A 12,936-nucleotide genomic window follows, 5' to 3' on the forward strand; every position below is an offset into this window, starting at 1 on the left:
GCTGTTCGGGAGATTGTGGTCTCGGCTCCGTCCCTCCGTCAGTCTCCCTGTGTTCTGTATCTCCCCTGTCCGCCGCGGCTCCTCCTCCGGTTACCGCGGCGGGCTCTGAAGGCAGCGAGGTGTCACCCCAACTATCCTCCTCGGCAGTCTGCTTGGTCGCTGCTGTCGCTGGCACACCCTGACGGGACAGAATCGGACTGACGTCTCCCCAGCTATCTTCAGCGCCCGGCTGGTTAACATAAGACACGGGCTTCTGAGCGCCACGTGTGTCGCTGCCGTCAGCCGCAGTGGCAGTCTGATCCGCCGGCGATCGTCCCAACTGAGGCGGTGTTGACAGCCGGGCAGGTGAACGGGGCAGCACGGGACTCACATCACCCCAACTGTCCTCCGGCGCCACTGGAGACGGCTGTCTCTCGGTCCTGGCGGCTGGCTGCGGCGGTGCGGGAGGCTCCCTCACGACCGGCGCCCGGTACCTACACTTTTCCCGTCTTCCACCGCCGACATAACAGTGGTCTCTCTCACTGCTTCCGTCCCTCCGTCCGCCGGGCCACCTCTGCTGGTCGGGCGGACGGCACTGGTCCTGCGACTCGGACCGCGGTCTGAAGGAGACCCGGGCAAGATGGGACTACCACCACTGTCTCCCCAGCTGTCCTCTGAGATCGAGTCTGCCAGTTCGACCTCCCGCTTCGGCGCTGGGTCTGCCCGCTCGATCCCAGGCTCCGGCGCCGGGTCAGCCACAAGAGCCGGTGGTCGATTAGGCAGCGGCCGGGGCAGGACGGGACTGTCATCTCCCCAGCTGTCTTCACCATCCGGCAGATCGACCTCAGGAGGGTCCGGGGCGGCGCGGCCGGCAGACAGTGGGGCATCACCGGCGCCCGTCTCTACCATCGAGGGCTTCGGCCCGGAGTCGTTCGCGGCTGCGGTTACAAACGGGATTGGACTGACGTCTCCCCAGCTATCGTCCCGCTCCGGCCGAGGGTCCGGCCGTTTCACCGGCGACACGCCCGGCTCGCTCCAGCTGTTCTCTGTACCATCAGCTCTCTCCACGTCCTCTCGCTGTTCCTCCGTTCCTCTCTCAGAGCTGGGCCGCGCCCGCGGGCTGGACCGGCCCGTCCGTTTGGGTGACTCGGACTCGGTCCCACTGGACCAACAGCTGGTGCGCCGCTGACCCCTGTCACCAGCGCCACTATCTCCTCCCGGTCCACCGTCGCCGTCGCCGCCGCCGCTGTCTGAGGAAAGCCTCTTTACTCCACTAATGTCGCTGTAGTGAGGCTGACCGGAGGCAGGCTCTACCCCGCTGCGGTCCCCAGCACGGTCGGTCGGCAGCGGAGACGTTCCCGCCAGGAAGCAGGCCGGCAGGGGGATGGACGGCTGAAAATAGACACGGAGGAATTAGAGACAAGTACGATGCAGTTGCGAATCAGACTGCAAAGCAATGAGAGCAGACTTATAAGCCATCGTTCATCAATAGACTTTTGAGCGGCGCTTAGAGACCATTAGGCGGTATCTGAAAAGAAAATAATTCCATGGGCATTTAATTACTGACATGCACAAAAAGTCAAAGTTCCACGCACAAGATCACAAAATGCGGCATCTACAAATGGCGTCAGTCTTCGCAAAACATTTCCCCACGGTCCCGAGCGCAGTACGCACCTTGCGCGGCGGGGGCACGAAGTTAAGCTCGTCGTCGTCGCTCCAGGAGTCGGAGCCGACGCTGACCGGCGCGGCGGGGGCGGCGGCAGAGTCGCACCGCCCCGGACCCGGCTCCGGCTCCCCCGCAGAGGAGAGGGACGAGGCGAGCCGCGGCGCCGCTTCCCGGGCAGATGACAGTGAGGAGGCCAGTCTAGGGGTGGGCGCGCCGGCCGAGGACAGAGACGAGGCCACGCGAGGCGTCGGAACGCCGGCGGACGACGTCGAGCCCAGACGCTGCACCTTCTGTGAACGGGAGAGACAGAACGGGAAATAAGTTGTAAGTATGTAGGTCATTAGAATGACAAATACAAATACGGTAGATTAAACTTCAACAAACAAAAATGAGACATGATACCTTGTTAAAGCATTATTCGGAAACCAGGTCGATAAACAATTACCAAAACAGCAAAACTATCACTGCTGACTGTTTTCAAAAAGCATATCAAAGAATAATGACCCTCAACTAAGAAGCTGCATTACTGAGCGGTGGTGTCCTTACCGCCGTTTCTGCCGGTGGCGGCCCGTCCACGCCCAGGTCTTCCACGCTGAACATCTGACTGAGGCTGCGGTGGCGGCGACTCAGCCGGCGAATCTGGCTCTGAATGTGCGGGAATCCTTCCCGGACGGCCAGCTCGCCGGCCGTCAGACCTGGTGGTGGTGGACGGGCGGTCAGGGCGGTCGGATAGGACGACGCAGCGCTCAAACAGCCTAGGCCTGGGGGATGATGGAGGGGGCCTATCACGTCGGCAGATCCGAAATCAAAAGTCAGGGAACAGTACTCAGATTCTCAAATACTCAGATCGCCGGCAGATTGGCAGGCACTCTTCAAAGTAATACACCATTGCAGTGACCCCTTCCCCAAATGCATCACAATTCATCGGCCAAGTGTCGGTCCAACAATTACATTACAACGTACAATTGTTGCGTCTACATACTTCGGTTCGTAAACACATTACCACAGGGTACATTTCGATGACACACTAGACACTACCACTCATATTCCGTCAGTGCTTTGGTTTTGCACCAAATATTTCGCCCCATGGAACCTCAAAGTCGCTTGGGGCTAGCTTTCTCCCATTCTCGATGAGCTGGCCAAATACGCTGGATTTTGATGAAGCCGGTGGAGCTACTTCGCCGTCTATGGCTGAGTCAGACTCTTCTGCCGGGCCAGACGTGCGTCCTGCGGCGCACCCAACGTGATGGGGACCAGCTTCTGGAGGGGCTGTGGCGAGGATAGCGGCGGAGTTTCCCCGGATGATCGCTATCGAGACTCTTTGTAGAAGCCAGGACACTTCAATGTCCTGGCTTCACGTACAATTCACCACTACACGTACACTTCACGTACAATTCACCACTAGCCAGAGGAAAGTCATCTTCGTTATCTAACAGCTCACCACCCAGCTCACCCTCGTCACCCCTTCTCACCCTCGTCATCCATATCTCACCCTCGTCATCCCTTACCTCACCCTCGTCACCCCGCATCTCACCCTCGTCACCCCGTATCTCACCCTCGTCATCCCATCTCATCCTCGTTACCCCTTATCTCACCCTCGCTATCCCTCAGCTCGGCCTCGGCGCCGCCCTCGAGCAGCTGGGCCACCAGCTCGGAGAGGCCGCGGCCGGCCGCCAGGTGGAGCGCGGTGCGCCCGTCACGGTCGGCGGGAGCCAGTGCGGCGCCGTGGAGGAGCAGGGCGGCCGCCAGCTCCGGGTGAGCGTGCAGCACGGAGAGGTGCAGCGGCGTGTGACCGTCCTGTGAGATAGAGGGAACAGATTATGTGACGGCGTATGGCCGTTCTGTGTGATAGACAGGGAGGGAATGGATTACGTAAGGGCGTGTGACCGTCCTGTATGATAGCTGATTGGGGGAATTACGGGTGACATGACGGCGTGTGGCCATCCTGTGCGATAGAGGGAAGTGGGAACGGATTATGTGAGGGCGTGATGCCGTCCTGTGAGATTGGGGAAACAGTGTGCCGGGCGAGCAGCGGGAAGGCTGGTGGCAAAGGGTCGAGATGGTAGGCGACGACGATGCGTTACTAGTAGTGAGAAGGAATGAACCTTGATATAGCATGCTCGGTGAGAGCCTAGAGAGGCAGTTCAGTATAGTTAGCCGCAATAAAACGGTTCCGATTCGCACAAAACCCGCATCTAACCAATCACTGAAATCTAAAAATAACCGAATCTCCGGCCTAACCACCCACTTTTGTCTATCCCCACTAGCCGACCTTGTTCACCTCTGTCCATCCCACCGTCCTATCCTATCTACCCCACCGTCCTAACCTGTCCACTCTGTCCACCCCACGCGCCTACCTTGTCCACCTGGTCGACGTTGGCTCCGTGCTGAAGCAGCGCCTGCAGCACGGGCTCGGCGCCGCGCCGGGCGCTCACATGCAGTCCGTTCTGCTGGTGATGGTTACAGTGGCTGGCGCTGGCTCCACGCTCCAGTAGGAGACGCACCGTGGCCGCGCTGTCTGCCTCCGCTGCCTGAGGAAACCGCCACAGTTAGGAGGGATACGTCACAGCTAATACAGGCGCGCCGTGGGAGCGCTGTCCGCCTCCGCTGCCTGGGGGATACGTCACAGTTAATACAGGTGCACCGCGGCGGCGCTGTCCGCCTCTGCAGTCTGGAGGGATGCGTCAGAATTAATACAGGCGCAATATTGTAGCCACGCTGTCTGCCTCCGCTGCCTGGGGGATACGTCACAGTAAGGAGGGATACGTCACAGCTAATACAGGCGCACCGTGGCAGCCGAGCTGTCCGCCTCTGCCGCCTGGGGGGCACGTCAGAGTTTATACAGGCGCACTGTAGCCGCGCTGTCCGCCTCCGCTGCCTGGAGGGATACGTCACAGTAAGGAGGGATACGTCACAGCTAATACAGGCGCACCGTGGCAGCCGAGCTGTCCGCCTCCGCGGCCTGAAGAGGATGCTTCACACTCAGGAAGGATACGTCATATTCTAGACAAAACGTCACAGCTATGCCGATGCAAAACCATCGTTCCTGTTCTTTGGCAGAGCTGTCCGATACTTGCAATGAAAGATTCTCACCAATGATAAAAACACTCCAATTATCCATTGCATCTCACCCATACATATTACAAACCATATTCACAGCAGAGCTGAGCTACAGTGCCTTTCCCTCTCCCCTTCCGCACCTTCAGGAGCGGCGTGTTGCCGTCGCCGTCCTCAGCGTCCGCGGGCAGCCGTCTCTCCAGCAGCAGCTCGACCATCTCGCGGTGCCCGCGGGCGGCGGCCAGGTGCAGCAGCGAGCGGCCCTCGCGGTCGCGCGCCTGCACCCCTGCCGTGGACTTGGCGGTGAGTGAGCGCACGCGCGCCACGTCTCCGTCCCAGACGGCCCGCTGCAGACCGGAGAGGGCGCGCTCTCGGCCCACCAGCTGTGGGGAGAGGGGGAGGTGCGGTTACATCGCCGCACGGCAGGAGGCACAACTTACGACTGATAAGTAGGTACGGTGTGAGCAGATCCTTCGCACAGAAATTATCCGAAGTATTTGTACTAAGCACCTGGGTTTCCGTACTTGAGGAGTGAAATGAGTTACATAATATCCTCACGAAGCAGAATCAACGATGTATTTCATTAATCTCGTAACAAAAGTTGTTCTACAAAACTTTGCTGTCGAAGACGTTTTCCACTAAGTTTCCGACTCATTCAACCCTTCCTGACTTACGTCGTAGGCGGCCGGCCGTTCTGTCTGCTCCTCCGGTGTACCGCCGGGGGCGTCTGCCTGGGGGTCCCGCTCGGCCGACTCGGCAGCCGCGTGGCTGGAGGAGCGGCCCACCTTGGCCAGCCGGGACAGCACCTTCTTCATGGCTGCCGGCCCGGGGCGGCAGGCGGCGCCGCCCGGCTACCCCGGCAGCAGCTCAGTGGCGGGCGACATTCACCTGAAACGGACACGGCAGGTGGACACTTGGCACCGGCGCCCCGGAGACTGGACCGTCTCTGCGCTCTCCCAGCGGGATTAGCAATGACTGCGCTATGAACTACGATGGTGTCACTGTCATGACTTAGTGATTGTACGTATGGTGTAGCATAGAAAGAAATTAGTGAACTGAACTTATGCAGGCAACATGGTGCGAGAGTTATCTAACTCATCCCTAAAGGCTGAAACAGACTCTTTCCGCGTTCAGGAAATCGCATGCGAGAGCCTTTTCAAATACATTGTAATTCTTCTCGCATCAATCGCTTGCGAGAAGAGAAGGGAGGTGAGTGCGATTGATGCGAGCGTGCTTCCATGTATTTGAATAGGCTCTCGCATGCGATTTCCTGACTGCGGAAAGAGTCTGTTTCAGGCTTAACACAAACAGAACAGTGGTGGTGAGATCGTGGCAAGATGCATCAGCGCCGACGTTTACACATGCAGGACAAAAAGTTTACATATTGTGTAGCATCTATTCCACAAAGTTGATAATCAGCGGTGAACATACAGGCGAGACAGGATGAGGAATCGATGCCTATAAATGATGTATGTGACGGTGTCCTACTCAAATGGAATGTAGGATGAAGATTCGATAAATGAATGATGCAATAACAAGAAACAACTCGCACACAAACAGGCACTGCAGACAAAATACAATGGGTCTTAGTGAGAGAAGTATGAATAGGGAAATGTTACCCAGTCAGTCAGCGGTCATTACCAAACGAATGATAATCTAACATAAAAGGAACACCACGATGACAGCTAAAAACATCACGATGGCAATGCACACTGCTAAATGTCGGCAAACAGTAACGGCGAACAACGTAGCATGATATCGGGAGATCGCAATGACACCACAAACACTTTCTGGTAACATCTCTAAAGCACAAAGCCTAAGTTGACATCATTCTTCCGCTGGACTCGTCCATGGCACGCTCACTCACTATAATCACTACCTCACCTCACCCACTATCCCCAGGCAGCCGCCGCTAGCCCGGCGCACACTGCCCGATCCCCAGGTTGGAGCCCATCACTGTCCCGGCGCGCACAGCCCGACCCCGAGGGCGGAGCCCGTCACTGACCGGTGATCTCCGCTCCATCCTGTCACTCCTTGGCGTCAGTGACGCCACCGGACGTGATGGCGAACGACGCCTCCGACTCGGGCAGGTCGGGACTGTCGTATATTTTGGCGATGCGCACCTCCCCGCGGCCCTTGCGCAGCGAGATGCGCGTGGTGGATGCGTGCGCCAGGATGTGGCCGCCCACCGGCTTCTTGGGGTCGGCCTGGAACGAGAGCGCCGCACCCGGGTCGGCCGTCATCTGGTTGGTCAGGAAGACGGCCACGTTGTACTCCTCGGAAATCTTCTGCAGCCGGGAGAGCATCTGCGCCAGCTTCTGCTGCCGGTCGGCCAGCTCGCCGCGACCGCTGAAATCCACCCGAAACAGCGCCATGATGCTGTCCACGATCAGCAGCTTGAACACACCGGCCTCTTCGTGCAGCTTGGCGGCCACCATGTCCATGAGCTCGTACTGATGCTCGCTGGTGTAGGCGCGCGCGTACAGCACGTTGTCGAGCATGGCGCTCTGGTCGAGGTTGAATCGGTCGGCGATGGGCCGCAGCCGGTCCGGTCGGAAGGTGTTCTCGGTGTCGATGAAGATCACCTTGCCTCCCGTGTAGCCGCCTTCGCCGGGCAGCTGGGCGGTGACGCACAGCGTGTGCGACAGCTGCGTCTTGCCGGTGCGGAACTCACCGAACGCCTCGGTGATGGCCATCGACTCGAGGCCGCCGCCCATCAGCTTGTCCAGCTCCTGGCTGCCGGTCGAGATGTGGAACACGCAGCGCCGCTTGTCGCTGAACTCCAGCGCCGTCACAAAGCCGCTGTTGAGCAGCTTGCAGCACGCCTCCTTCACCTTGTCCACCTTGGCCTCGCTCAGACCCTTGATGGCGCACAGCTTCTTCTTGGTGGCCATCTGGATGCCCTTGAGTGTGCAGATGCCGGCCGTCTTCAGCTTTTTGATGTCGGCGGCGTTGATGCCGTGGTTCTGCAAGACGTCCACGTCGAGGAAGAAGTCGTCCTCCTCCTCGGCCTCGACGACCTCGGCGCCCTCGATGGCCTCCTGCTCCTCCGGAAACATGGCCGGCGACGGACGGAGGACCTAGGCGGGCGCGGGCACACGGATGAGGACGAGACAGGGCGGCTGGAGGAACATAGCGGGCGGCGGACGGAGCACCTAGGCGGGCGCGGGCACACGGATGAGGACGAGACAGGGCGGCTGGAGGAACATAGCGGGCGGCGGACGGAGCACCTTGGCGGGCGCGGGCACACAAATAGGGACGAGACAGGGCGGAACGGACAGGTCTGGTGGTCCCTGAGTGTGTGAGAGAGTGCTGTTGTCATGTGTGCATGTGGCAGGAGGCTGGAGCCAGTCATCTGAAGTTGTATCATCAAAGAACCATCCAATCCTTGCACTTTGTCAAGTTTAAATCTTGAGAGCCTCATATGCTTGGTCAAGTGGCTAGGGTTGTGGCTAGGTATGGTCACATTGCATGCTTGAAAGAATTGTCACTCAATAAACTGAATGATGCACTTCTGCACAATTTAATAATGGGAGCCCTGCCTGGCTGGGGGCAGGGTGACTAAAATGGAGCAACATCACTACTATCATAATTATTGAGGACTGGCCTACAACTAACTAAAACAGCAGTAAAATCCAAAACACATAAAATGGTTACAGGTGGTAAAATGACCCCCACCAACCCTGTATCAGTAGTGATTCAAAAAATAAGGCCACATAAATGAAACAGTGCTTTTTTGGGTGAAGCACAAGAAACCATCATTTCTTACATATTTCATATAAATCAATAACTTTTCAACCTTTTTTGCACCATGTCTTTTCTCAAGTTGTTTACACTTCCATGCAATCAGATTTGAATAATAAGGCAATGAGTGCAAAGGTATCTAGCCAATCTGTATGATGATATCAATAGTCACTGTAACAATGCTGTGGGTTAGGTTAGGTTTCATTAGGTTTTGCCAGGTTAGGTTAGGTTAGGTTAGCTTAGTTTTTGTTATATTTTAATCATAAAAAACTTCTTAGATCTTACATAGTTTGTTTGAGCCTGAGAGATCACTTTCAACATGGTGAATTTTTCCCTTCTTCATAATACATTACAGTACAGTACCTAATTATGAGCTGCAGTATTGTGGTGGTTCAAGAAGAAACTTGAAAGGCTCCTGTAGCGCGGGAAGAGCAGGAAGGATGATATGAAATGGCATGAGTTTTTTATTTTTGCTGGATGTTTTTACATGTTAAGAATTTGTGATAATATTCTATGGTTACTTTGTAATTTCTGAAATCTAAGCACATAACAATGCATTGCTATGCATGCATTGCATGTGTGTTTATAACAATGCATACCGTCATTCGGGGTGACTTTGTAAAACTTTTGCTATTTTCTTCAATGCAGGGGAGATCTGAAAAGATATTTTGAACCAGGGTTTGTTCTAAGATACCAAATGGGGAATTATGTGCATGATGGTGTATATCTGAATATTTAAAATCACTCCCTTATATTTTATTTTTTTGGTTAAAAAATTATCATTGTCACACCAAGGTCGGGGTGACTATGATACCCCTCATTATTTGCATTGTAAATGAGTTGACTGGTCAAACAAGCACAGCAATGGGGGTGTCTATGATAGGTCTGTTTGTTTAAAAAAAAGTATTTTGCACCAATGCAAACTTGATGTCTTTTTTCTTCAAAACATAAAGTGATCACAATTCACCCACTTTCGGATGCATGTGGTCACAAAACACTTAAAAATAACACTTTAAAAATGTCAAACTGTAACTTTTGTGGGCAAGCACAACTGGCAAGGAGCCAAACATGTCACAAATGGTCACATCTTCACGTCTTGTGTGGTTTTCCTTCTCACCAGGTACAATCACAGTACTCTTCCACGACTGCGGTAGCATCGTTCATTTCACTTTGAATGCATGACACATGGTACCATTTCTGGCAGTTTTCACACCCTTCCCACTTGATGTTCTTGTCCCCTGTGGCTCCAGGGGGGTTCCACCTCTCACAGATACTACACTTTTCCTCCTCCCCTGAGTCTGGCTCCTCTGCTGACTCATTTTCTTTGTCTTGCTCAGCGAAGCTTCGCTTCTTTGGTTTTGTCCCTTGCTTTGTCCTTTTCTTGTGTCCCAGACCCTGATGGCTTGAGGTGCTGTGCCTGTACTGCCATCCCTGCAAGAGCAGAGATCCTTTGCCCCCTTTTCCTGTGTTTCTGTGGTTTTCCTGTGGGCTATCAGAGTCACCCGGGGCATTATCATAGTCACACCGACGATCTAAGTCACCCCGAATGACGGTAGCATTGCTATAAACACACATAGTGATTTCTACTTTTCAATAAAATCTGAAAGCACAAGTATAAGGGCCTTACTAACAACTGGATAAAAGCAGCTGACTGGCCAGCTGGCGACGTATGATAGCTTTGTTATGTACTGATATAAACACAGTATGAAATTGACATGAACACGTAAAATGGCACTCATAGAAAAATTATAAGATAGATAGTCATTTGTATCTATAGCAATGATATATATCAAGTGCTGCTAGCGCCACCATAAGGCGCCAGCTGGCAAATAATCCAGAAAATAGCATGACCCTAAGTACCTAATAACAGCTGTGAAACATGGCCAGTCGTTGGATGTCAACTCAGCGCACCTCCCGTCTCCCGAGAGATCATGCTGGATAAACATAACAATAAGCAAAGTAAAAGGCTGCATATTCTTAAAATCAAAATAAAATCCAGAAAGTTGTTATTACTTCAAGGGTGTGAGGGCGACCAATGTCAATGTTATGTAAAAAAGTATTGCAATAAAATAGCGTAGACGAAGTAGACGAATGCGTCGTTACTTCTAATCACCACAGCAAGTCAAATGATGCGGAATGAAAGGTGATTTGCCGAATATAACATTCCTTATTCAACAAATAATACATAGATTTAAAACTTACAGGCGAACTTCCGCAAAATATTGACAGAAAGGCACAGCAAAAACTATGCCCACGACAGACACGTGCAGCGCGAGGATTTGTTTTGATTTTGGACTTGTAGCAGAAGTCTGGAATGTAAACAAGCGAAAGAGTCGTGAGTACTAAATGATCATGCGTCGAACATCGACGTGTATCTGGATTGTTTGACAACCGTTTCTGATAAATGAAACCACACTGGATTGTAACTCCGTTGTCACTATCGGTATCTCAACATTTTTGCAATTTGAAAATCGCATTACTAAGTGATGTACGCCCGAGTTCCCTTGACTACGCAGTACGCAATGCCTATACTAACCGCTGACGAATAGTCATAGTCATACAAGCTGCGCAACGTAGGTACCTACATTTTATGCATTTGTATGCAGGGTAACTTTTAAAGGGGGAAGAGGGGAATTTCCCCCCTTCGAAAATATCGCTCCCCCTTTCAAATCGTGTCTGAACGGCTAGGGAGGGAAGGGGGAATATCCCCCTTTCAAATTTATTTTTGAGCCCATTTTCAATCAATTCGCTTTTCAGATTCTATAGTCATCGTTAATCAGATTCTCGTCATCAATCAACGTTGCTGGCGCTTAGATAATTATTAACCCTCGCCGGCACAGGCCATTTTGCGTCCTTCGACGGCACAAGGGGGGGGGTTGGTACGACCCCCCCCCCCCCCTCGCGTTTGGCCCCTGATCGAGCTAGAGCTTCGCGGAAAAAACGAGCGTGTTGCCCCGTGCCCGTCACGAGAGGAAGCCGATGAAACCCAATTTTAAGGTCCTAGATCATCGGGTGACCTTCCAGGTCAGGTCAATGACCCGAAAACCGGGAAAATCGGGACCTGTTAGAAAGTCGTAAAGTGTGGCTGCTATGTGGTTTTCCGGGGTGCTGATCACGAATATCGTGTTAGTTTTGTTCAGAGATGATGTTTTTAAGCATTTAGACCAGGTCGGGTCAGGTCAGGTCAGGTCAACCGGTAGGGGTTGTGACGGGTATTCGCATAGGTGTAGGAACGGGGGGGGGACGGGGGGGCCGGTGGCCCCCCCACTTTTCATAGTGGGGGGGCCAGTAATGTTAACTGGCCCCCCACTTTTTGCCGAACATTAATGTTTTTGTAGGTACCACCCCGAAGAACAAACTTGACGGTTCTCCGGCCTGCCCTTCCATGACGATTTCCATTTGTGCTTCATCGTTATTGAGTGCAATTTTCCTCCACCCAATGAAAGGAAATTTTGCTAGAAGCAATAAGTGGCAGCTTAGGGGCAGCGCGCGCTGCAAAGAGAGACAATACTGGCGCAGCAGAATGCGTAAACGGCGTAAACTAACAACTTATGTTAGGTGGCCTTGCATTAGTTGATCGGTTACTGGCATAGGCGTAGAAACAGGGGGGCAAGGGGCCATGGTCCCCCACTTTCGAATGGGGGCCAGCAATGTTAACTGCCCCCCCCCCCCCCCCATCCCACACACACACACACCTTTTGCTGACTTTTCACTTCTTACGTTTCACGCTCGCTCGTAATAAAAAAGTTTTTGAATGCTTCTGGAATTCGCATGGGTGCCAACCAGTGGCGAACCCAAGGTAGGGTCACATGGGTCATGCCCCCTTGGGGTCCGGGGGCACTACAGGCCTATCACGGGCCCCACAGACCTGACAGGGGCACCACCGGCCTGTCAGGAGCACCATCGGCCTAGCAAGAGCATCACAGGTCTGCCAGGGGCACCACAGACCTGTCAGGGGCACCACAGGTCTTCCAGGGGCACCAAAGGCCTTCCAGGGACACCACCGGCCTCGCAGGGGCACCTTGGGCCTGTCAAGGGCACCACGGACCTGTCAGGGGCACCTCAGGCTTGTCAGGGCCCAGGGGCACCACAGTCCCTTCAGGAGCACCACAGGCCTGTCAGGGGCACCAGAAGCCTAGCAGGGGCACCACAGGTCTGCCAGGGGCACCACAGACCTGCCAGGGGCACCACAGGCTTGCCAGGGGCACCCACTGGCCTCGCACGGGCACCCTGGGACTGTCAGGGGCATCACGTGCCTGTCGGGGACACTTCAGGCTTGTCAGGAGCACCACAGTCCTTTCAGGGCCCAGGGGCACCAGCGGCCTAGCAGGGGCACCACGGCCTCGCAGGGGCACTACCGGCCTCGCAGAGGCACCATGGGCCTGTCGCTGGCACTTCAGGCTCGTAAGAAGCACCACAGTCCTTCCAGGGGCACCACAAACCTGCCAGGGGCACCTGCGGCCTAGCAGGGGCACCACAGGCCCGCCAGG

At 54.4% G+C, this 12,936-nt stretch overlaps 2 protein-coding genes across 2 annotated transcripts; both read right to left on the bottom strand.

Moving 5' to 3' along the window:
* Window positions 1–278: 278 nt before the first annotated feature.
* On the bottom strand, window positions 279–5,517 carry LOC122381633 (ankyrin repeat domain-containing protein 50-like). Its single transcript, XM_043366031.1, has 9 exons — window positions 5,377–5,517; window positions 4,846–5,085; window positions 4,434–4,463; window positions 4,003–4,176; window positions 3,241–3,442; window positions 2,192–2,340; window positions 1,654–1,935; window positions 594–1,371; window positions 279–319 (listed from the first exon to the last, which is right to left on the bottom strand). The coding sequence occupies exons 1-9, from the start codon at window positions 5,515–5,517 to the stop codon at window positions 279–281; spliced, it is 2,037 nt and encodes a 678-aa protein (XP_043221966.1).
* Window positions 5,518–6,078: 561 nt separating this feature from the next.
* LOC122381600 (meiotic recombination protein DMC1/LIM15 homolog) lies at window positions 6,079–10,732 on the bottom strand. Its single transcript, XM_043365956.1, has 2 exons — window positions 10,649–10,732; window positions 6,079–7,782 (listed from the first exon to the last, which is right to left on the bottom strand). The coding sequence occupies exon 2, from the start codon at window positions 7,759–7,761 to the stop codon at window positions 6,730–6,732; it is 1,032 nt and encodes a 343-aa protein (XP_043221891.1). The 5' UTR covers window positions 7,762–7,782; window positions 10,649–10,732; the 3' UTR covers window positions 6,079–6,729.
* Window positions 10,733–12,936: the final 2,204 nt, after the last annotated feature.

Source organism: Amphibalanus amphitrite, unplaced genomic scaffold (assembly GCF_019059575.1).
Source record: "Amphibalanus amphitrite isolate SeventyFive unplaced genomic scaffold, NRLGWU_Aamphi_draft 000123F_arrow, whole genome shotgun sequence".
In the NCBI taxonomy this organism is placed as follows: Eukaryota; Metazoa; Arthropoda; class Thecostraca; order Balanomorpha; family Balanidae; genus Amphibalanus; species Amphibalanus amphitrite.